Below are 25,503 nucleotides of genomic sequence, written 5' to 3'. Positions count from 1 at the left end.
GGTCGTGATCGTTTTGGTATCTATGGTGAAATTTTTGGTCACATGACGTATCAATTAACTGCATAGAAGGAAACCAGACACAGCCTCAGAAACCAGCCTGATGATCCAGTCACTATAAAGCATGTCAAAAATATAAAAACTATGGTTATATTTGTCCTATTATAAGCTACCCTTGGGCCTTCCTTTTGCATGAAAGATGTAAGATAGCTGAAGGGCCACTTACTCATTGTCTTGCCCACAGTGTTTTGACGAATACCTACTTTTTAATGGTTCTCACAAGTTGCCTGAAGCATAACTGGCTATCTTAACAAACATTAAGTATGTCTTCATTTCTATTTGAGGAAGTGTAAGGTAAGATTTTACAGATGTTTAATGGACTGGAAGAGTTCAGCCCCGCTGTTTAAATTAAATTATTGTAATTATACGGATGGAAAATACTGTAATATGGATGAAACTTTTTTTTTTTTTAAGTACAGTAATTAAATATTGAGGAGCCATTATTGTCTTGAAAAGAAATTCTTCCAATTAAGTCCACCAGAGTCAGGTGATTTCTCTCTCCACTGAAAGAGCTTCCACTTCACCATTTTACACCTGACCATGTGTGTTATCTGAATGGTGTGTTACCATTCAGACAACTTTGCTGCCTCCTAGTGGTACTTTAAGCTATTTGCAGGACATCACAAGAATGGTCTGACATTGCTTTTCTAAAATATGTAAAGTGTTCTGTTGGCTTGTTTTGGTGTGTCCTTTCGGTGTGTCCTTTCGCAGGCTGGTTCAAAGGGAGCAGCTGAAAAGTTGGCATTAAATGTTTCATTGCTGGACTATTCCTTCCCCTTTAAATTGACAATCGACTCAAACAATTAAATTTGAACAATACGGGTAAAAGAGACGCAGACAGAGAATGGGAGAAACTTGAGAGGAAGGCAACAAAAGGTTCAATATCATTAAAAGAAACTGTGTTTTATGTGCTTTACTTGTTTATCTCTACTGTTTCCGCATGGAGTCAGCTTTAGGCTGAAAGTTGAAAACACTAAAAACAATATAGAATACACTCTATGATGTTTAGGCTCAGCTTAAATGTGTAGAACCTGTAGCTGATCAATTTTTCATATTTCTGTGCTGTGTAAAGGCTGGTGTTCTCCAGTAGCCTGAGGGACTGCAGTGCTCAGTCCTCTGTCAGCTGAGCTGGTGCTGTGTCACATGAGCAAACTACTGCTCTTCATGTAGTGCTCCTGGCCCAATGAAGCAGCTGTAGGAGCAGAGCTGTTCCGGAAAAACACACTACATATTTGTAAGACACAAGTAGCCTTAAGTGCCCCCTCCCTCACCCCCCTCTCTCCCACATCAGCACCACTCTGCATCCTGCTGAGGTTTCCAAACCATCCAATCTCAGGGATGGTGGAGGAGGGAGGCAAGACGCCATCTTGTTTGTTTTAGTCAGAGGAGGAGGTGGAAAAACAGCCACCAGCAGCAGCCGGCAAAACGGGAAAAAGGCTAAACGGCTAACCGGTGAGTAATTTATGTTTGATGTGACGGTGAGAAAAACAAAATAGGGCAATTAATATACATATATTTCTCTCTCTCTATATATATATAACTAACAGCTATAACTAACAGTTATATATATAGATATTATACATTATACATATTTACTAATATTCAAACGGAAAGCGTCAACGGTTAATGCGGTTTAATATACCTATAACATACACGGGTTGTAAGGATCGTCTCCTTTTAATGACATTAACATTTAAAAAAGCCTATATGATTTCCGCTGAACTCCTTACCTGCGTATAATGTTACTGACTCGTTATATTTTGCACTGACAGCAGTCAAACATCTGCGTTTGGTGTAGCAGGTGCTGGTACAGTGTAGTGCTGCGTGTACCGTTTTTACCTACCTGAAGGACATATTCCGGTGCATTTGCCTCTACAGACATTTAACAGACTTTTAACACGGATTCAAGCATGTTTATTCATCGCATGCGGACCACAGGATATGTAAAATAAGCATCCCAGACAGGGGCGGTTACAAGTTCATCTGAGATCCGGGGTTTATGCTGCGTCTCATTTACCTCGTAAGTTGGAGTGGGAACTACGTCACACCCGAGCCGTAATGAACAAACTGGCACACCTGTGTGGTTTGGTGTCCGTGGAGGGTGGCGAGTCAGGCAGACTGGAAAATAAAGTAATAAAATGATTGGAAATAACTTCAACAGTGTCCTCATTACCATCATTACCAGGGACAGCAACATTTTATTGTCCACGACTTTCTTACTAATGTACTGTTTATTTCACGTTTACCCTGCCAGCTGAAATAACGTGTTGATGTTACAAATATGAGTGAACACAGCTTTTAACTAACGTAGTCGTTCCGGGTTGCTTTTCTTTTACTTGCTTCATTTTGGTGGCCTGGCTGTCAGAGCATGAAGGCTGGTCGCTGGAAACTGTCCCAGCTTTTGCCCCAGTGACAGGGACTGAGCAAAAACACTACAAGGGGTCTCAGTTTTCAGTTCTGTCAGTGCTTTGCTTCGACCATTCAGTCTAAAACTAATTGATTTCAATGCAGCTATGATCCAAACATGATGAATAGTAAAAGATTTGGAGCCCAAGCCACATAAGCCTCCTGTGATCTCATATGATCACAGGACTGTGCAAAAGACAGAAGAAACTGGGTATAAACAACAGAGTTTACTATATTAACAGGCAGTAATTTAAAGGTGCAAAAGGTAACAAACAATGGCAAGGAGGATGAGCTACATATAAGCCATTACCAAAACTATGTTGACATAGCTTGACAAAAAGAAAAGAAATTAGGTCTGCAACTACCAATTACTTTTATTACAGATTAATCTACAGATTATTTTCTTGATTAATTTATTGTTTTGTCTATAAATTAACCAGAAAATATGCCACAGCCTAAGGTGATCTATTATGATGACTTGTTTCCTTAAACCTGCAGTTATTTAATCGAGACATGTACATTGGTGTTGCCATGCCAGGTAATGGTTTAGAAAAGTCTCACTTAATCAGCTTTCACCCTGCCATGACAACCATATCTGCATCTTCAAAGAGATGCTTAAAAAGCTCAGACAACAAAGTGAATGTGTCCTCTCAGCTATCATTTTTTCTTTCCCTATTCAGAGTTGTGATTTCGGTCATATACAGTGTGTTGTTTCTCAGTGTGTGTTGTTTCCTCTCTCCAGGCCTGACGCCCTCCCCCTTCCCCTTTCCCTTGTGGTGAGAAGACGCTGAGAAAATGTTTTACGCCCACTTTGTCCTCAGCAAACGTGGGCCGCTGGCCAAGATCTGGCTGGCGGCCCACTGGGACAAGAAGCTGACCAAAGCACATGTGTTTGAGTGTAATCTGGAGAGCAGCGTGGAGAGCATCATCTCACCCAAGGTAATTTCTCGTGGTGTTAACTTTCACGCCTCCCAGTCCCTTTCAAAGGAGATTATATGTTGATGGTTTTTTTTGTTAGCCATGCATGTGTATTTTTGGAATTGGTATTACAGCAACCTCTTCAGCTGCTGATATACAAGTACGATCAAGGCTGCTTTTACCCTCAAGCTTTACATGCAAAGAAAGCTTTGCGTCAGAAAGTGTGAAGTGTCCTGATTGATTCAGACTATTAATTCATTAACTGAAATCTAATTTTAGGATTGTGAACAGTGGCTGGTTATAATCTCACAAAAGCAAAAATTTGACACCATATTAAATGTAATATTTTGCGTTTTGTGCCTACTGGCTAGATTTAAATAGGCATTTTTTTTAAACATCATTTGGGCTTTTGTAACTTGACACATTTATATAAAACACTGCAGATTTATTTTACAGTATTGTAACAGGTTTCCTTCTAAATGTACCTTTTATTTTTACTTTGACAGGTGAAAATGGCTTTACGAACATCAGGGCATCTGCTGCTGGGGGTGGTTAGGATCTACCACAGGAAGGCCAAGTACCTGCTGGCAGACTGTAACGAGGCCTTCATCAAGATCAAGATGGCATTTAGACCAGGTTAAGGCAAACACATTGATCAACATGCAATACTGTACATACACACAATATAAATACACACATCGGTTGCTTTACCTTCACCCTGTACACATAATAAATGATTCCAAATTTATTCCGAAATTTGGTTTAAATTATTTCTTGTTAAATTATTCTCACCAATGTATCAACCTGTTTTCTGTACTTTTCCTACCCATCCAAGGCTCTTTCTTAATACCGCATGTGTTTATGTTATCAGAGTTAAGCCTGGTTACTCGTGCTGTAACTCTTTTCCTACATTTTGGTGTTTCAGGTGTGGTGGATCTTCCAGAGGAGAACAGAGAAGCAGCCTACAACGCTATCACTCTTCCTGAGGAGTTCCACGATTTTGACCAGCCACTACCAGACCTCGAGTGAGTTCTCTATCAGTCTACCTCTTCAGGAGAGAAAATTAGGTAGAAGTACACCAGAAAATTTGTTGGGCATTTTTTCCCTGCCTTTACTAGATAGAAAAGGAAAAGTATAGAGATGACAGGAAAAAAGAAAATGATAGAAAGATGGGGGATGACATGCAACAAAGGTCCAAAAGCACTCTCTGGTTCGCAGTTGGCCCTAGGCCACCATGGCAGCTGTTGTGTACATACAGTATACTTGACATTTCTCTTGCTTAAAAACATGTTTTTAGTTTTTCTTTCCAGTATATTTCTGCCTGTAATGTTGACTTTTCATTAATATTGTAGAACATCCGTGTTTTCTTTTCTCCAACTAGAAGAATTATTATGATGGCTCTCGCCCTTGCTCTCGACCTGCATGTATTACTCATTTGAATATTTTGGGAAATGTAGATAAAAAAGAGACAAAGCAGGTGGGTTTACAAGCACTTCAACACAAATGAACTCCTGGAAAGTATTGAATAAGTAACAAAGTCTGGATTTAGTTTACATATGAAGGGAAGTGCAGTGAATACAAGATAAATATTGAATTGACTGTGCGGTGTGCTTTTGCTTTCAGTGACATTGACGTGGCTCAGCAGTTCAACTTGAACCAGAGCAGAGTGGAGGAGATCACAATGAGAGAGGAGGTGGGCAACCTCAACCTGCTGCAGGACAATGACTTCGGTAGGCATCTTTTCCTCCGAGCATGCAGACTTTTGTTCATGTTTGACAGTCGAGAGCTTCCATGTAACACCACAGCTTTATCCTGTTATAAATGGGAAGCCTCACGGAAGGATCTGAGGATAAATACTTCATGAAAGGATACTTTTCTGAGATCCGCCAGCCACCAGCAGTTTAAACACTTTTTTTTCATTGTTAGTTGACAGGTTCACAGCCTCCTCTCGCCCACATTCTACATTATATACTGTAAGGATACACATTTCTGTTGTGCAGCTGACTTCGGGATGGACGACCGGGAGATGATGCGGGAGGAGAGTGCGTTCGAGGTGGACATCATGGGAACATCAGCTTCCAACCTGCTGCTGGAGGCTGAAGGAGGAACTAACCCGATGGCTGATAAGTCCAACCACCTGGAGTACGATGACCAGTACAAGGATGACTTCGGAGACAACCCCATGGAGAGTAATGAGGGAGGCATGCTGGGTAATATCCTATACTTCATTGGTGAAATAGATGCAATAATTTTAGGACAGCAAGTTTTGAAGCTTTTTTTTTTTAACCTGAGAAAATAATACAACACAGTTTAGTTTTCTGATATCTGTATATGACACTTGGTGTGTCCCAAATCGGATACTTCAGTCAGTCAGTACACTCACATGTAGTACACTGTGTTCATAAAATGACCTTTTTATCTCTGTGTAGTGGACAAGCTGCTTAGTAACGAGGATGGCGGCGGCATCTTTGACGATCCTCCCGCCATCACAGAGAGTGTGATGATGCCTCAGGACCACGGAGACGATGATGATGACTTTGATGCCCTCTCCGGTCAGTTCCACAAATAACTGCAGCACCAAGTCGTTGTTTCGTGGTGTGTTGCAACAGCTAGTGTTGTATACAGTTGAAATTACAGTGCGTCCGCCTCTTCATTAATATCCATTGTGGTGAGCGGCTGTGATTGTGTGTTGTTAGCGGGAGCCCCAGACAGTCCAGACTCAGGCCCAACAGAGCCTCTACCAGCCATGGCGGACCAGGCAGAACAGACAACCCTGGTTCACAATGAAGAAGAAACCTTTGCTCTGGAGCCCATTGACATCACAGGTAAAGCCGCTGATGTCAAGAGATATCAGAGCTACTTCGGTTTGTGCTGCTGTTTTACATCCGTCTCCCTGTGGCCTGTGCAGTAAAGGAGACCAAGGCGAAGCGTAAGAGGAAACTGATTGTGGACAGCGTGAAGGAGTTGGACAGTAAAACCATCCGTGCACAGCTGTCTGACTACTCTGACATCGTCACCACCCTGGACCTGGCGCCTCCCACCAAGAAGCTGATGATGTGGAAGGAGACCGGAGGAGTCGAGAAGCTTTTCTCGCTGCCTGCTCAGCCTCTCTGGAACATTAGGCTGCTCAAGGTAACAGAGATGTACAATTATTCAGGGATAATTATACACAGTGCTATTGTGATAACAGTCCCACAAATTACAGAATTAAAATACTTTATCTCTCTGCCTCTTTGCTTTCTCTGCTTTTTTCTTTTTAGATGTTTACAAGGTGTCTGACACCGCTGGTGCCAGACGAGCTGAGGAAGAGGAGGAAAGGTGGAGAGGCTGACAGTCTGGATGAGTTCCTCAAAGATCTGGAGAACCCAGAGGTGCCCAGAGAGGAAACCACAGGCCACCAGCAGAGAGACATCATGGGTGAGAAATGGCTTTTTGTGTACAGTTATGCTGAATGGGCACAAAGGAAACATATTTTGTTAATGGCAGTGTTCCTATCGTACACGTCCATTTGCCTTCCAGACCAGACCATAATGGAGGAGGCGAGTGCACTTCAGACGTCAGCTGTGGAGGGAAGCAGGACGACGCTGGATGAATCAGTCATGCCCCCACCATCTTCCCAACGAGGCCTGAAACGCAAATCCCAGGACACAGAGCCAGCCCTGCCTGTGAGTACACATGTCCCCATAGTAGTAATGTCTGAACTGAAGAAGATGCAAGCTCACCACCCATCCTTACACCTATAAGACTTTTCCACATCCGATATCCACCCGTATTTAATGCCATCTAACTCCAGTAACTTCACTCTCTGTTTTCTTATACCCTTCACTCTCCTCTGTTGCTCTGCTCTCTCTTTGTCCTCTCTAATAACTCTCCCACCATCTCTGTGTCCTCTTACACTCTTTCCTCTAGATGGGAGCTTTGGACCAGCAACAACAACAGCAGCAGCAGCAGCAGCAGCAGCAGCAGCAGCAGCAGGGGTCCAGAGCCTGTAATGTGTCCCAGCAGCTGGAGGCGTCGTCCAATGTGGAATTACCCCCAGAGGAAACCACCGCTAACATCAGCCAGCTGATAGAGTTGGACCTGCTCGCCGATAAGGACAAGAAAAAGAACGATGATGACTCTGATGAAGAGGTGAGATTGAAATCCACAAAAACTTTTAGTATTATTTTTTCTTATTTTATATAGGTTTTTTTTTTTCATCCTTTAACTGAGCATGGACAGACTCGTTGTATCAAGGACTCCACCACCTTTATCAGTATTTACAGCAGAGTTTTTCGTGTGTCAGGAGGAGGAGGCGCAGGGAGGCGACCAGGACCAGGAGGAGAGGAGGTGGAACAAGAGAACCCAGCAGATGCTTCATGGCCTACAGGTGTGTTTATGGTTGTTGTCTTAGAAGAAACAGAAGAACAGAGCAGCCAGTGAAGAACGATGCATGAAATAATACAGCAGTCAATATAAATTAATAGTAGAGATCACTGCCCCCTGTGAGTAGATGAAGCAAAGTACACCACTAATACATTATTAAATGATGGAGATACAAAATGCTTGCACCTTCCCTTCCCTGACTCTCTCTCTCTCTCTCTCTCTCTCTCTTTCTCTCACCCTCACCTTGGCTCAGAGGGTGATGGCCAAAACAGGCGCCCAGTCGGTCAGCCTGCTGGACCTGTGCAGGAACAACAACAGGAAGCAGGCAGCAGCCAAGTTCTACAGCTTCCTGGTACTGAAGAAGCAGCAGGCGGTGGAGCTCGTCCAGGAGGAGCCTTACAGCGACATCATAGCTACACCCGGACCTCGCTTCCACATCATCTAGGAAAAAAAATACTCTCCTGTGTACCCCTTACATTTAGGTTGGAAGACAATTGTGTGTTTACACAGCGGCAAATCAATCAACCGTGTTACTTGTAGACTCATCTCTCCCACTACAGCGGGGAAAAAAAAAAGAAGATCTTATCTGATAGGTTCTCATGTACACAGCCAAAAGGAGCATGCACTATATCCAGTTTCTGCAAGAGTACAATATAACAGTTAACAGTAGTGATTTGCAGACTCGGACCAGGAATGCATCATTACACACGTGTAGTGTAGCACTTTAAGCAGTTGTTTTTGCAAATGCTTTGCCCACATCAGACTGTTTACGCCTCACAAGAGTCAGCAAAACTACAATTGTGTCCCAAATCTGTACAACACACTGACTCTAAGCAGGATCTGAGTATGAAGTATGTTCAGACTATGCATACCAAAACACATTAGATTTTTGAGTGCACTGTTATTCTCCTATAATGCAATTCACACAGGAAATGGAGAAGTTTCTTACAGCTAGAAAATCAAATTTGAATCTAATTGTGGATGATGGTGAAATAGCACTACAACATATGATAAAACATAAAAAGTTCCTAATACTGGATAATGGAAAAACTTTGTCTCTTTGTTTAATCAGCAGTGTCATTCTGAAGTCAGTTGGAGTCACGTCTGATGACACTTAGTATCACTTCCTGTAAGGATAAAATGGTTAAGATGATTTCTGGCCAAAAAAAAAATACTGTGAAGATTAGTATATAGTGTGTAGTATTGAATTGGGACACATTTTATAAAAAAAATATCTTCAATTTTAACCTATAGATAATGTAAACATCAGTGGTCTGCCATATGTGCATGCTCTATCCTGTAATATTTTACTAGAGTGGAATTGCTCCAGGAACTACTTTTTATTGCCGTCTTGCTCTTTAACTCTTAAAATGACTTGAAGTATGTGACACACAGACTTCTTTTATCCAATGTCCCTTTTATATATTGATAATCATTTAGTTACTGAGTGACATACAGTAATATATTGTCTTGATAATGAAGACTATTCAGCTGTTGTGGTGTAATACTGTTCCACAGTAACCTTTGACAGTGTAAATCAAATAGATACTCTGTTCAATATTCATTTAATGTTATAACATATAACAGTTGTAGAGAAATGAATTGTTTTTTTATTTAAAAGTAAAATGGATTTTTAATCTAAATGACGTGGAAACCTGAAACATGATCAAGAGAAGTCTGAATGAACACATGTGGGATGTGCGTCATTGTTTGGACTCTAAACTCATCGTACGACAAAAATACAACAGAACTAATCTAGCAGAAAAAATGAATCACACAGTGTACAGTATAGTAAGTCATTGTGACCACACTTCTTTCTGTGCTTCTGCGAAGACAGCTGAATGCATTGTTTTTGATATCCACTTCCATATAAACTGTTTGTTATGTAATGTCTGAGTGCATCTTATATTTCAAACTATGTGCCTGTAAACCTGCTTTTTTATTTTGTATAAAAGCCAAGACAAATCCTCTCAATCTCAAAAATATTGCTTTGTTTCTGGACAGTTTCAGTTCCATGCCTGCAAAGCCATGAGTCCTGGAAACTGTTGCAAAACTTTTCAAAATAAAACAAATACCATGACCAGTATTTCAGAATGGCATTTTGTGTAACAAACATCAATTTGTTCTACGTGGTAACATCAGAAAAACAGACCAGAAGTTAATGTGGAGAGTGTAATAATTTTAGATTGGGGTTATATTAAACATGAACATCTTTGACTTCTTCGAATAATATTTATGCAAGAAACAACATGGCTTAAGTCTCTGTCTTCTTGCCATATTATGTATTTGTAACTGCAGGAGCAGATAAATTAATCTCCTCACTCCGTCTTTTGTTTCTTATGTCGATTTCTTTTCCTCTTCTCCCCCTGCTCTGACTTCTTCAGTGGTGGCGTCGGCACTCCTTTCTTCTTCTTCTTAAGGCAGCTCAGAGGGTTAGGGTTGTTCTGTTTCCTCTTCCTCTTCTTCCCTCGCCTCTCTCCGTCCTTCTGGCTGATTCCCTGCTCCTCTTTCAGGCTGCGGATGCTCTGCTGCTGGGCCGGGCTCACCAGCTGGCCGAGCTGGACGGCCTGCACGTGGTCGAGGGACGTCTGGCTGGGTTTGTCCAGCACGATGGTGTTGAGGATGATGTAGAGCAGAGGAACGCCTGGGATTTTCTTCAGGCCCGTGGTCACTGTGTGGTCCTAGAGATCACACACACACACACACACACACACACACACACACACACACACACACACACACACACCAAACACAGTGGACTTGTGTGAGGGGATGCAAATGTTATACATGTCAACAGTACTAGTACTTGGCTTTCATTTAGGCTCTTCCTAAACTTCCTAAACAACTTCCTTAACTGATATCAAGGGATTCATCAAGTTAATAAACACCACAAGCAGCACTCTCTACCTGTCATTAGGATAAAACACATTTTTATATCGATTCTCCCAGGGTTGATGCTGATTTGCTTCATTCTAAATCAGTGTTTTCTCCACATTTTTGACTGGTGGCCCCTTAAAATGAAGCAGGGTCTGCTTGCAACCCCTCGTCCAGTTGTGATCATTTAAACAAAGAGGGATTTTCTCCTCTAAATCTCGAATCTCTAAGTCTGTTTCATTTGAATAACTGTTAGAGGCTCAAAGAGGTAAAATCCGTCAGTGTTTTACAAGGAAAAAGAAAATATCAGAGAAACATATGAAAAAAATTTGAGCTGTGCATCCACAACCAGGAGATATTTTAAACATATGAGAGTGGACTAACTCAGGATGCTATTACACAAGTTCCCTTTTCTCCATTTTGACTCATTCATACTTTGTGCTGAGCACCTAAATCTGCTCAGACTCCCTCCCTCTACATTGTTTTTAGAGACACACATGCATGTGACATATGCAGCCGCACTGTCTGGTATATTTACTTACAACACTTTTAATAGTTTAAGTACTTTCTTGGCAAACACCCAATCTACTTACTGGTAATCTCTTATATACAGATGGGAATCTAATGAAAGCTTTATTAAAAAGGTAAATAATATGCCGGAGAGGTCAAATAGCTAAGCTTATATACACTTTAAATCCTACTTTGTAAAGGTTTTAGTTGAAACTGTTTTAAAGAGGTGCTGACGCAACTTTATGATCATGTGGATTCTGAAGGTTGTGGTGCTGTTGAACTGTATTGCATTATACTGATATTTTGACAACCAGCCTCCAAAATGGTCATAAAGTTAAATCAACTCCTCTCTAGAGTGATTTAACAAAAACTAAACATTACACGCTTCATGAACAGAGGATTTGTTGCATGACTGTTATATTGCACTGGGCTCATCTGGGTCTATCTAATACACTGGAAACTGAGTGTTGAAACATGTAGACAGTGCTGGCATGAGACACTTCCAACCAAAAACTAATTTTATTTCTAATGTCATTTCCTTGCATATAATACAAAATGTAAAAGCCTCCTCTGGGTGGTGTTTGAGTGTGTGTAGGATCTCAAAGTATTTACCTGAGTGGCTACAAAGTAGTGGTGTGGGTTTGTGTCTCCCAGCATGGACAGCAGACACTCTGAAGCGGGGACTGGGTTCTTGAAATGTGGACAATTCCTGACCTGAAACCTCTGCAGGATGATTTTGGCTCCATACAGCTCTTTCCCCAGAGTCTCCAGTTCTTTCAGTGCACAGCTGAGATAAACACACACATGGGTAAATAACGGGATATTAGATAAGATGGGACAGTTAAATGTATCCAGTACAGAAGTAAATCTACTCACTTTGTGGTGCACAGATGCACCTCCCCCATCAAGTACTTGGGCATTTGTTCTTTGATCTGGATCTTGTTTTTCAACGCAGCCTGACAAAAAGTCCCATCGATGAGGATCTGAAAAGGTTCCCTAAAGTTGAAGTTGTATTTGTAGAAGCTTATGGTTTTCTTGGCTTGTTTCTGTCTCTTGATCTTCATGTTGGTTGTTGGGTAAAGTCAAAGCACAGGCTGGTTATGGTTTATAACAACTTTTCTTCTTTCTCTTCAGAAAATATCAAGAGCCTTTAGCGATGTTTTCAAATGTCCGGTGCAGTTTAACAAATTTAATGGACGATTTTCGTACACATTCTCTAAATATCACTATCAACGGACTTCAGCATGGATTCTGATGTACACACGCTTGTGGTACTTACTTCTAATGACACCGATCGGAAACAAAATACACGACGAAGGTTCCGGTGGTTTAAGAAATTGTCCGACCGTCCTGTCGTTTATGTTTTGTTTTATTGTGTGTCACACTGAGTTTCATTAGACAAAGATGTACAATCCAATAATAAACAAACCAGCCTAAACAAAAACAAAAACCCTAAAGTATATAGATACCTTTTCAAAATTGGGACTTTTAAGTAAAACATTTTGACTTTTAATTCAAAATTATGAGTTTACTTTGTATTGTTTATAGGTTAGTTCATATAAAATAGGTGATATATCATAGTCATTATCTCGTAATTATGAATTAATATTTCATTATTGAACTCTGGTATAGTCTATAAGGTAATATCTCATAATTTTACATCATCTCATATTTTTTGACTGATTATTATTATTATTATCATTATTATTATCATTACAGTGGGTGGTGTTTATATTCTCCTCGTCTCTTGTTTTCCCGGAAGCGGAAGTCTTCATTCAGGTAGAGCTACAGCAGCAGCGCCGGTTGCTTCGGCGACACTTGTCGTTACCTCTGACTAACTGTAAACGTTAGCTCGGCTCGGGCCGTGTGGGTCAGGTCGGTGCTTTACCTTCCTTCTTTGCTTGTACGGTAAATATTATGGCGGCCGCGAATCCACGGTCCTCGAGTGATGGCGGCCCGGCCAGCAGAGGAGGATTCTCGGCCGGGGAGAGCAGCAACGACGGGTCGGGCGGCAGCAGCAGCGGCGGCAGCGGAGAGGGCGAACGGGAGCGGGACCGGGCCACCTTCGAGTGCAACATTTGTTTGGACACTGCCAGGGACGCTGTCATCAGTATGTGCGGCCACTTGTTCTGGTACGAGACGAGGCGGGGAAAGAGGGGTAGTTTTGATGTGTGGAGGTGGTTGTTTTTGTTTCTGTGTTGTCCGCCGGACCGGAGTGTAGTTTTGCCGTTTGTGCGGCCTCCTTTACCATCAGTTGGAGTTAATTTGACGGCGCAATCACACCCAACGACTCGCTCTAACCCGGAGGATGTCTCCGCATTATGTAGGACAGTGACAGACACATAGCGAATCAATTCTGGCCCTCCGACTAATATATTCGACGAAAGCTGAAGTCTTTATAGTTCAAAAGTGTTAGATCGAAAACTTTTACATATTCCTCCACAGATCTACTGTGGATAACCACGGTAGGTGGGGCCGGGGTGAAAATTTGTTGTTGCCCTCTGTACACCTGTCTGCTTCATTAGAAACCAACCAGTACGCTAGAGATGAAATGATTAGTTGATCAGTTGAGTGACAGGTTTGCTGGGTTTTGTCATTTTCTACAACAGTAAAACGTGTGTTGTTTTGAATCTTGTACAGACAGTAAAAAGCTGTTTGAATACGTTAACGCTGCATTCAGGAATAACGATTTTTCCACTGTGTTCTGACCTTTTTATAGATCAAACAATCAGCTGATTAAAGAAAATAACCAGGTCAGATCAGATCAGGTGTATTGATGATAAAGACAGTCAACTCTTGCAGTTGTTCTATAATGTAATAATACTTCTTTGCACGAGTTTTTATGTATTAATTATTCAAAATAGTGAAAAAAATTTAAGCAATTTTATGAAACACCACTTTTTTTAAGTCAATATAAACTGAGCAACACCTAACTAAACCAAAATTACATTTTAACACAGAGCCTCTCCACTACACCAGGGGCACCAATGGTTCCAAGATGGAGTATGGAGGACTCATGGTTGATATTTTACCTCAAGTGATAGAAATTTATGATTAATCAAATTATGTAGACAGATATGTTATGGTATAAACCTGTGGCTTTTGGGTCCCTATGCAGTTGCCCGTTTTGGCCAGTTGGTTTGATGTGGTGTAGGTCAGAGGTCACAGTTGCATTCAGTACCATCGTAGATCACACACCCTGATCACTCACTCAGGCTCTCTGTGACACATTAACTTTGCTGTCTTAGTTTAAACTGTGTGTTGATCATTTGTAGCGTTCAGATCAGCTCAGTCTTCAGTCATTCACGGCAGCAAATACACCGTCAGGTTTACTGTAGAGCTGACACGATTAGTTGATTAATTGATTATTTAATTTTAATTTAACTAATTTAAGCAAAAACACCAAATATTCTCTGGTGTCAGCGTCTCATATATGAGGATTTCCTGTTGTTTTATATCATTGTAAAGTGAATATCTTCTGGTTTTGTATGTTTTTATATGTTTGATTTAGAAACAGTACAGTATGTCAACTGGAGAGCAGTGAGTGTTCGCTGTAACCTGAGTTTGCACTTCAGCTGTGATTCTAGTCGTTTCTCCTATCGTGGTTTTGATCAAGAGTTGTGCAAGCCTCAACCTTGAAACCACTTTGTGTTGAAAATGTACACAATGTACACATATTCTCAGTGACATTTGTGTGGCTCATTCATGAGTTTTGAGTGCTGACTGACGGCCATGCCTGCTCACAGGTTGAGGCTAATGTGAGATTAAGGCCAAGAGTGTCAGACTGGAGTCAAACCCAAGGGCGTTGTAATCAGTAGTAAAAGTCATAACAGGGTTTGTCACACACAGGAGAAAATGTAACTTCTCTTTACTTGTTGGTGCGCAACTGTTTGGTTTTGTTGTTTTTTTTGTGTTTTGGCAGCAGAAAAAGATGGGGTTTCATGAAGTAAGAAATTTTTACCATTTAGTGTTTCTCCCAGGGTTATGTGAACATGATCAAATGGAGTGTTAGTTAGACTGATTTACAAGATTTTTTTATTTTTTATTTTTTTCAAGGGAGGTGCCTGAATCTGGCCCTCACTCCAGCAGAGCGGGTGTAATGCACTTTAACAGTGGTAACCACCTGATATTAAACACCAATCTTTTATTTTGAAATAATCCTTTAATTTCTGGATAAGTCTGAAAATTAAAGTAATAAAATTGGGTTTTTATTTTGTGTAACCGCAACTTTTACAGATAAGCACTAAGCTGTGGCAGCAGCGCATCTGACACTAAAATGTCTCTTTCTAAAATAAATATTTATCTGCGTGACAGACAGTTTTAAGAAAGGAGGACAGGTTAGTGTAACGCCTTTCTTTCTCATCTACAAGAGTAGTGTGCAAGGAACAAGGAGAGGGAGAGTCAAATTGCTCAGCTTTGAAGTGTCTAAAGCTGAAATAATGTCAAAAAATATACATACATGTTTTCCACCAAGTCTTTTAGTGGCCTCTCTAACAGTTGGCAATTTGGCTGCTGGCCCACAGTTCATTTCAGTTTGCCATTCTGACTCCTTGGGAATAGTGCATGAATTTTAATATGGTCTAATTATGTTTTGCTGATGATTTAGTTAATTGATCAAGGGAATGGTGCATTTCTGCTGAAATCTTATATTTGCATGTACGGTTGCTACATAACCATGAACTGAAGTTCCTGTGTCATGGGCTGATGTAATTTAGTTGCCATGTTACCTGTGTCCCCCCTGTTCTCTCACTCAACGTCGGTGCAATGTGATGAAACCGTGATGATGAAACTATCAGCAACAAAGAAAAGTGTTGACGTCAGTTCACCTGCTGCAACTTCAAATTTGCAACTTAATTAGAAAATTAACTGTAATTTTTCATCACAAATATCTCAAACTCTGTCACATGCATTTTCTGTGTCAGATGGCATTAAGCTCCTAACACATCTTGTATTCAGCTGAAGTGGACATTTAACTTTGACACAGTTTATTGCTTTGTGCCAGCTAATCTGGCTGGCAGTTCTCCATCAGTTCAGCTGCAGGAAAACACAGCGTTTGTGGCCAGAGTGCTTTGAATTTCACAGTTGTGAACCAGTATCACTTTGTTTAGGATCATAGCTCTTGCTGTATATTCAACTATCTAGAAACAGTAACAGCCTCCTCATAAGTGCACTCTGTTTCATCAGATATTTCACCAACACTTAATCAGATTTTAGTTTGAAAATTACAGTAAATTAAGGAATCAGCCATTCTAGCATCCAGAGGAATGATTTGTGTGAAAGAGACATTAATGCCAATTTAATACTTTGAGGTTAATGAGCATGTGACATCGTTACTATCCCCTTGAGTGTCCCTGTCTGTGTTGTCGTCAGAGATGTCGGCCGCGCAGGCTGCAGGAGAAGTGAATTTCCTTCACCAAGACTGAATTAGAGCTCATCAAGTTAGATTAGAAATGGAGAAAAGTAATATCAGGGGAATCAGTGGAGAAAGCAAAATTACATCATCCATTTACATTAACCACCAGCAAGCTTCTGACTGTAAGGCTCAGAACAGGAAGGCATGTTGAAAGTTCAAGTGAAAGTGTTTGCATATGTAAAACCGGCAAGAAAAGCAATAATCTGAGTGGTTAAAAGGATGGCTCCCAACCTTTTTGCCTTATGACTGCTTAAAATTAAACAGTTGCTACTTGCGACCTCTCATCACACATTGTTCGAGGTAGAAGAGAAGAGATAGAAATGTCTGGTGTCCCACAAGAAAAAAAGATTGGAAGAAGCAATCAGCATAATTTAGTGGGTTTTTTTTTTTTTCCTCTTTCTTGACCTGTTAATCTCCTTGTAACCCCTCACGTTCATCTGGCGATCCTTTGTAGAGTCACAACCCCCCCCCCCAGTTGAAAACCTAATTATTCACGTAATTTTTCAAATTAATGCCGTTTGGGTACTTGTGTTAACATCTTGGCACGAGTTCACCAGTTATACTTGAACTTGGAAGGTTGCTCGTGATTGGTTGCAGTTTGTGTGCCAAACTAATTTCAACTCACACAACTCGCAACTATTTTTAAAATTATCTGCCTGTTATTTTCTCTTATGTGTTAAGTCTATAAAGTGTCAGAAAATAAGAACAAAATCCTGGCATAATGCACAAACTGCTTGTTTTCGCTACTAACTACATCTTTCAGTGAAATATTCACAGAATACAAACAAAAACAGCAGATTCTCATAATGGAGAAGCTGAAAGTAAAGAGTGTTTAGCATTTTTGTCAAACATTGACAATTATGAAAATAGTTGCTGACTATTTTAATGTCAATCGATAAACTGGACAGCTAATTGTATTAGCTTTATGTTTAACCATATCTCGTGGTTTTCATCAGGAATTTGCTTCCACACACAGCTGACTAATTGTTATCTCATGACCGTCCATCCACACTTTGGTCATGTGATTACACCTCCATCCCCTGATGAAGACTGTTAAATGTGCTCCAAAGCTCCATCAAAAGCTACTAAATGGACCTTAAGATTATTTAGCGACATGCTTCTAAATGTTAGCATGTTGTTTCAGGCGGTCTCAGGCTGTTGCTGCTGTAGCATCCATCTTTAGGTCTTTGGATATGAACCTGTGGAGAGAAAACTGTGGCTGCGGGGCTTTTTTTCATTGGATTACAAGAACATGACTTGTATATGTTTTTCAGGAATAAGCTTATATGCTGTAAATCTGTTTTCCCTTAGCCGATCAAGTAGCCCATCATCTGCACTCGCCTATGTTCCTTTGAACAGATTTGATTTTAATAAATTTTAATAAAGGCACCACCTTGTTCTTCTTATCTAATGAGCAAAATGATAAATTGAGAAAATAATCAGTTTACACTCGGAGGTATAGGGTTTCCAAAGGGTTCTGCCTTTCCAAAAAAAACAACCACCAAGCATTGTGTTTACTAACTGCTGTCTGTAAACACCATTATCATCAGGAGGGACTCATAAAGCAGATAATAATAATCTTGTCCAGGTTAAGATTCATATTCTAATTTGATGTTATGAAAATAAGACCTGGGGGGGGGGGAGGGACGTCACATAATCGAGTCCAATGATACACTAAGGAGGCGTACGCGCTAACAGTTGTTGAGCCACTTATTGGAAATGAAGCAGTTATTTTCAGTTCTGCTTTACGTGTGGCCACATGTTTAATCAGTTGAATGCGTTGTTATGTTAGCTTGGGCCTTATGCTTTGTTGAGCCGTTTGCATCCACAGGAATGTCATTCTCAGCAGCAATCTGATAGCTGGTATTACACTAATGCTGTACACACTGAGCCGCGTTGTGAGCCCGTGTGTGTGTGTGTGTGTGTGTGTGTGTGTGTGTAAAAGCCTGCAGATTGACAGCTTTATGGTTTGTTTGGCTCAGCTGGTTATTTTGTTATTGTTCATGTTTAGTTTGGCGGGGTCAACCCGAGGCGATCGAGGTTTTGAATGTTTTGTGGTTATGAAGGTGCTGAAAGCGTCAGAAGCAAGTCCTGCCTGTTCCTCGGTATGATCTGAGTTACTCTGCTGTCAAAATCTGTGACAGAAGCCTACAGAGAGATAAAGAACATGGTAAAGTCAAAAATCAGACTCTTCAAAGGAAAATAAAAACTCTTTCCAGCTACAGATGCTGCTACAAACTGCACTGTTACACCTAGCGGCAGTATTTGCTTCCATTTATGCCTTAAACAATCTTCTCAGTCAAAAACGACAATACCTTCGTGACAGGAACACACTCGTTCTGGGTTTTGAAAAGTGCTCTGTTCACATCATGTAGAAATTTAAAATGCACCGAGGGGCAGAAGGTACATCTCTCTGCAGCGTGTCCTAATTAACTGAGGTCCCAGGGCAAAACTATAGGCTGGTGGTGCAGGATTAATATATACAGAGCTTTCAAACTTGCAGATTAGTTTGGTAAAATTAAAAGTTGCAAAGAAAAAACCCACCTTAAACCCATTCATTTGCCTTTTATTTGTTATATATACTGTCGTTTTTTCAGTTGATTCTCAGCTGATACAAATCTGAAAATTCTGACTTTCCTGTACGCAATATTGAACTGATGATTCCAAGAAAATAAAGCACAGTTTTGGAAAAATCAGCTGGGTAGATAGTTATCTTATGACGTTCATCAACTGTATTCATCTATAGTATTATATCTTCCTATTGGAAAACACATTTTCAGCGCTCAGGGCTGATAAACTCACTCTTTGCCCACAAAACAGTCACTTAAAGTGATATATTAACTGAGCTCAACAGCCATCAGTGCTCAAGCCAAGTTTCTTAGCTCAGTGTCTGAGGAGAGAAAGTAAATGACGCTCGCAGCGGATGGAGTGCAGGGTTTTCAGAGGACAAGATGAAGCCAGTTTTTCGAGTAGGTAAGGAGCTTTGTCTTCTTGTCATGCTACTGACGTGACATGAAAAAAAATCTTTGCATTGTTTGATTGTGTGGTTGGTAGAGAGCTGTAAGGTGCAGGATGTAGGAATATTCACCTACCTACGCCAACTCGATGTAGCACCTCCCCGACCCTCCATCCTGGACTCCCACAATGCAGCAGCGGGTCGGCCGGGCCAGCCGCCACTCAGGCAAGACTCTGGTAACTGCTGACAACAGATGGAGCCAATTAATAGCAGCGATGGGGAGCAGGGATGAGTTTAATCAGCCGTCTCGTTAGGAACAGGTTCTTCTAAAGCAGCTGGGCTTTCATAGGTTGGAAGCCACGGGTGACAAAAGAAAATCTGACCAGTCTCACAGCACTTAGAGTTACCAAAAACTACTCAGGCGTCGTGTTTACTGCATCCACTGAGGTTGATTTGATACATATTCTTTTTTAAAAAAAAAAAAAAAAAAAAAACATCTTCAGGGATGTTGGTCGTGTTACTGAAGCAAACAGCTGACATTTTAAAAGAACGCAGCTATTGTGAGAATGGAAATTAATGTTTTTGTTCCTCTCTGTCTCTACAGCTGGCCCTGTCTTCATCAAGTGAGTATTTCCTCCGTTGGTCTCTTGCATTGCAACACTTGTTACACACACACACACACACACACACACACACACACACACACACACACACACACACACACACACACACTGTTGTTTTTAATATTCTAACAGATTCAACTTCTGCTTAGGTAGAAGCCGGGTGGAGCTCTGCTGGGAATTAATGTGAAGTCACTAAAATACACACACTGATAATCAGTCAGTCTTGTGGTCAAATGATTAGTTAGTTGACAGAAAATAAATTACCAATTATTTTGACAGTAGATTTATTGTTTGATTTATCAAGTAAGAAATGCCAAACACCCACAGATTCCAAGTGTTTAAATTTGAGGATGTCAGTGTAGTTTGAGTATCTATGGATAAAATTTGGGGGAAATTGTGAGAGGCTTTTTTTTTTTATTGTCGACATTTTATAGATAAAATGATAACCAATAATGAAAATATGTTAGTTGCAGCCCTAATTCAGTCATGCCCATCATCACAATGTCCCTGGTTCAAATGCAGGGAGCACTTTTGTTGCACGTCATCCTTCCTTCCTTCCTGTCGTTTTGTACCAGCTGCTGTCAATTCTAAAAAATAAAAACTGCTTTAGCAGCTTTGTCGTGAACTCTGACCGGTGAATTTGCGCTGAAAGCCGACAGACAAAATGTCATTTTGATGCATCTTGTTTATGACAGATATTTAATTCTAGCGGTGTCCCATCACTCTCTTTTGTACCATTTAACACTAACAGACTACAGCACAGCTTTGCTCTATACTGACTTCAATTCTTTACTTACTCCATCACTGCACTGCTCACAACTTGCATCCACGCTGTGTTCATTTGTTATCATTTAGGGTTACGAGTCAATGTCGGTGGCTAGAACTAATAGATGCAACAGCAAAGTGAGGGAGATGACAGTCAAGCAGGGTTCGCACACACACACACACACACACACACACACGCACACACACGCACGTCCAGTGTGAGTGGGCTGTTTGCGGAGCAGTTGCCTCCAGCATGTAAAGTGAAGTGTGATCAGAGGGTTGTGATGTAACCTCAGCGTGGAAACTATACCTGTCAGTTGACTTAGTGCAGCTTAAACATGCTAATGCACTTAATGCATCTGTTTACTTCAGCTTTCTCTGCTACTCACCACTTCACCAAGTTGAGCTCTACATGGCTCAGTGAAGCAGCATAAGCACTACATAGATTCAACTAAAATTAAATTTTATTACAGCCATTAATAAGATCTTACTATTAATAATTTTAACGGTTTTGTTGTGAATGTGCTGCTAGGGCAAAATGCCACAGGAGATCTTTGTTGCGCTTCAGGTAATAACCACCAGGATAAATCTTGAAACTGTTACAGCTTTTCTTGGAAAATGTAGTTGATGTCTTTGCTTTTATTTGGCACTGAACCCAGTATTTAGAAAGCAAACCTTGATTTGCCGTAGGAATACACTAGACAGGGTTTATCTGATTTGAATTCTAAACATTTTTGACATCTTTCTCCCCCTGTTGCCCCTCTCAGTGGTTAGAGACACGGCCCAGCAGGCAGCAGTGTCCTGTATGTAAAGCTGGAATCAGCAGAGAGAAAGTCATCCCACTGTACGGCAGAGGGAGCTCCAGCCAAGAGGACCCCAGGTACACCGGAGTCCATGTTTGTTTATGTGCTAGCTTAATGGTTGCCTTACGAATGACTGACTGTTTCTGTTGTTGTTCAGGTTGAAAACTCCACCTCGGCCTCAGGGACAGAGAACAGAGCCAGAGAGCAGAGGCGGGGTGAGTCGGTTTCTACTCACTGATTATGTTCCAAAAGTCAATCAAATCCTTTCTCACTGCTCGTCATAATTACAGTATTATCTTGACATGTTTTCTGTATTTTTAAAACTTGATCTTCGGTTTTTCTCTGTGCACAGATGTTCCAGGGTTTCGGGGACACTGGCTTTCACATGTCTTTCGGCATCGGTGCTTTCCCCTTCGGCTTCTTCACCACAGTCTTCAACACCAACGACCCCTTTCACAGAGCAGGTAAACGCACACAGCTGTGGCTACATGGGCCAGAAACGCTCTCCACCCCAAGTCTGATAAGCCATAAGCAGTAGTGATGTTGTTGTGACCGCACCAGTCTGTCAGCAGATAAGGCTCAGTTTGCTTGAATGAGCTGACTTTGGTTCATACAGGTTGGAACAAATTGAGTCTTCTGGGTTTGAAAGACTAGAAAAAAAGCCTTTGTGTCTGAGGGTCCAGGCTGTCATTGTGGTGATTTTATAAATTATAAATTTGTTCAGTAATTTGTTCACAATTAAAAGCTGAAATGGCAACTGCAATAAAGCTGAGTTCAGACAGAAAGTGAAACAAATCTTTCCTCATGTTATTGCGTGAGTTTGATGCTGGACCACTGGTGCAGGTCACATTTATTCTGCCCTAACAGACAACGTACAGACTGCGCGGACGTTAGCTGTTAGCTAGCTAGAAGCTGTCACACCGACCACATGTATGGGAGTTTGCTTGTGTGTATGTTTTGTGTTCAGCGTAGCCTCTGACTGAACTCACAACACACTTGAAACTGCAACTCTGCCTGTAATGTCCCTCCACTTTCTCTGCTTTTTCTTCTCATGTCTGCACATTCATGAAGCTCCAGTGTGAGCGCAAAATCTGGACTGAGGTTGAAACATTTTCAACTTGTGTGAAGGCGTCTTTGACTCAGTTTGAGCCACTCAGGACAAATTCACCTCATGTTTTCTCTGAACTCGCATTAAGAGGGGCCCTGTGTCAAGATCTGGTTTCAAGACCTTCAACATCCAGTCGATTTTACGTTTACATGGTGGCCATCCTTTATAGTATAGTTATAATTTAATTAGAATATATTGTATTTAAAAAGGAAGTGTCCCCTGTTGCTCTCACTATCATTCAGAAATTGCTAGAAATGTTACTGTGAGAAGGTTATTTTGATAATTAGTGGGAGAGATTGGCTTCCTGAGACACTGCAGTAACAACCTGTACCTTCCCTCTTCTCTACCATTAGATCAGTATGCAGGTGATCACCAAGGCAACGGTAACCTCAACAACGGCAATAACAACTGGCAAGACTCCCTCTTCCTGTTTGTGGCCATCTTTTTCTTCTTCTGGCTGCTGAGCGTGTGATGGAGAGACTGGATGGGATGAATGAATGAATGGATGGACAAACGACACAAGAGTGGATCACTGGGAGGGAGGAGCGCAAAAAAAAAAAAAAAACTAACAAAAAAACAAACAAACAAACAAAACAAAAAAACAGATTTCACACACTTAACTTGAGCCACAGACACACACTCATGTTACATTTTCCAGCTGGTACTAAACTTGGGAGAGAGTGTAGCACCGTGTTTGATCCTAAAAGGAGAACCACAGGAATTTGGTTTTCTTCTCCTCCTGGAAATGACAGATTCACTTTAGGGATATACTCAGCCCCACCCACCTGCTTCTTTTATTGTTTATGCAAGAAACACACAAAAAATTGGTGTTGCGTGAATCCAAAAATAAATCATGTTAGCCCTCCATCTCTACACACACACACACACCTGTAGATATATGCACACCGAAAAATATAGGCGAACACTTAAGTTGAAGGGGTTCAGAGACAGTATTATGTGACCAGGGTGAACTATGGTAAGGATTTTTGTTTGTTCGTGTGTGTGAGTGTGTGTGTTTGTCGAGCGCTGCAGAAGAGAGATGGGTGGAGGAAAGTTCCAGGCAGTGACTAACTCTGTTTTGGTTTACATCCGTCTTCGAAGAGTCAGCAGTTTATTCCTTAAACAGAGAGAGGGAGGACGGTTGTGGAAAGTTGAGGGAGGGGTATGAAATAACACAATAGCTGCTGTAGCAGCTATTTCTTACTCTAAAAGGCCAAAGAGTAGTGGATCAGTCACACACGATGTCGGGGGTGAAAAATGTCATTAAATCGTTCCTGTTTACAGTTTCCTCGTGAAATGAACAAGTACTCCTAGATTTGCGACTTGCTCTTAAAAGCAGACTGACATATAGAAATAGCACAGATGGATGCATTTTTATATACATTTGTCTTAACAAAAACTGCCATTGCACTGTGAAGTCATTTGTAGATAGAGCTGTCCTAAAGAGAAGAAGAAGTGTGGTGCTGGTGTGGAACCACTTGTTGCTCCTTTTCCCACAAAGCTGTACTAACATGGACGGGTGCACCCATCAAGGGCCAGTGTAGGAGAATTTTGTATCATCATGAGCAACTTGAGAATAAAAACTAATCTGACACACACAGTTTGTTGATGACAGACCGAACTGTCATGGCAGAGAAGCTCTGGGTGATAAAGTAGCTTGATGGGATGCTACGCAATACATCATGACAGCGAGAGGAGTCAATGCAGCGTAACAAGTGGGGAGAATCCATTCAGTTAGCCATGGAGGTGAAAAGGTCAGCACACAGCTGATGAGCAACAGTTCAATGAACTGTGCCCCAGTATGATTATAAAATGTAAAACACACTTCTTTCTGTCAGTTGATTTTTTTTTTTTTTTTTTTTTCCTGACTAAATGTGTCTGTGTGTCTGAGTGAGTGTGTATACATTATATATTTGTATATATGAATATTGTAAATGCTGTTTTTACGTGTTTCTGACTGGATGACCAGCCATAGAGAGCGGGAGAGGACGAGAGGTGTGAGTAGGCCTCAAGATGCTTTTGTAAAGCAAGAAACCATCTGGTTCCTGGTTTCCATAACTCCTGTGTTTTATTTTTGAAAAGGCGTGCAGCCTGAGGTTAAAAACTACGCTCTCATAAGGTTAAATAAATGTCACAAGAGCAAAAAAGTCTGTCCTTCCCTGTCAATGTGATTTGATATGATTCAGCTCATTTTGCTCTCTTGTAACTGACACAGTGCACATTAAAGAGCTCCTGTTTGAGGCAGTGGAGCAATGTAAAACTACAGTAACATACATTCACCTAAATATGTGACAACAAAAGATCCAGATTCAGCTTTGTGTTTGATTTTCACCCGGAGATAGGAAAATGGTCCAGTTTTGGCTCTAAAGAGAACTCCACCGATTTAGCATCGCACTTCTGTTACGTTGTTGGACTCAATGGACGGTTTTAAAAAGTATCAGAATTGATACAGCAGAACACATTCTTCTTCCTTATTAAAACCTGGTGCCCAACATTACCCACAGTGCAACTCGTGGCTAGTTCGCTATTGGCCAATGTAGTCTCGAGCTGCTAGTCACAAGCAGCTGCTGCCTTCAGTTTCGTCACCAGAGGCAACTCAACAGATTTTTCACAGCTCCCTTTGGACAACTAAAGGCTTTATACCATTTTTTTTTCACATATGCAGCAGTACCAGCCCAAGACCTGTTAACAGACTTTGATTTGTA

The 25,503-nt window shown here is 41.0% G+C and overlaps 3 protein-coding genes across 3 annotated transcripts; 2 read left to right on the top strand and 1 right to left on the bottom strand.

The window, feature by feature from the left end:
- The first annotated feature begins 1,452 nt into the window (after window positions 1-1,452).
- On the top strand, window positions 1,453-9,625 carry LOC111223429 (double-strand-break repair protein rad21 homolog). The gene is made up of 14 exons (XM_022747575.1): window positions 1,453-1,509; window positions 3,206-3,402; window positions 3,888-4,017; window positions 4,307-4,406; window positions 5,005-5,111; window positions 5,382-5,591; window positions 5,811-5,933; window positions 6,078-6,206; window positions 6,290-6,513; window positions 6,642-6,798; window positions 6,901-7,046; window positions 7,291-7,512; window positions 7,667-7,750; window positions 8,000-9,625. The coding sequence occupies exons 2-14, from the start codon at window positions 3,259-3,261 to the stop codon at window positions 8,189-8,191; spliced, it is 1,968 nt and encodes a 655-aa protein (XP_022603296.1). The 5' UTR covers window positions 1,453-1,509; window positions 3,206-3,258; the 3' UTR covers window positions 8,192-9,625.
- Window positions 9,626-9,716: 91 nt separating this feature from the next.
- utp23 (UTP23, small subunit processome component) lies at window positions 9,717-12,396 on the bottom strand. The gene is made up of 3 exons (XM_022747576.1): window positions 12,007-12,396; window positions 11,743-11,917; window positions 9,717-10,427 (listed from the first exon to the last, which is right to left on the bottom strand). Exons 1-3 carry the CDS (start codon window positions 12,192-12,194, stop codon window positions 10,065-10,067), a joined length of 726 nt encoding a protein of 241 aa, XP_022603297.1. The 5' UTR covers window positions 12,195-12,396; the 3' UTR covers window positions 9,717-10,064.
- A 528-nt stretch (window positions 12,397-12,924) lies between these two features.
- On the top strand, window positions 12,925-23,385 carry rnf5 (ring finger protein 5). The gene is made up of 6 exons (XM_022747696.1): window positions 12,925-13,262; window positions 20,104-20,122; window positions 21,655-21,767; window positions 21,848-21,905; window positions 22,043-22,154; window positions 23,152-23,385. The coding sequence occupies exons 1-6, from the start codon at window positions 13,048-13,050 to the stop codon at window positions 23,268-23,270; spliced, it is 636 nt and encodes a 211-aa protein (XP_022603417.1). The 5' UTR covers window positions 12,925-13,047; the 3' UTR covers window positions 23,271-23,385.
- The last annotated feature ends 2,118 nt before the right edge of the window (window positions 23,386-25,503 follow it).

This window comes from Seriola dumerili, unplaced genomic scaffold, assembly GCF_002260705.1.
Source record: "Seriola dumerili isolate Sdu_G_001 unplaced genomic scaffold, Sdu_1.0 BDQW01000110.1, whole genome shotgun sequence".
NCBI lineage: Eukaryota > Metazoa > Chordata > Actinopteri > Carangiformes > Carangidae > Seriola > Seriola dumerili.
Note: the sequence above shows the minus strand (reverse complement) of the source record. Positions and strands in the feature narration are given on the sequence as shown.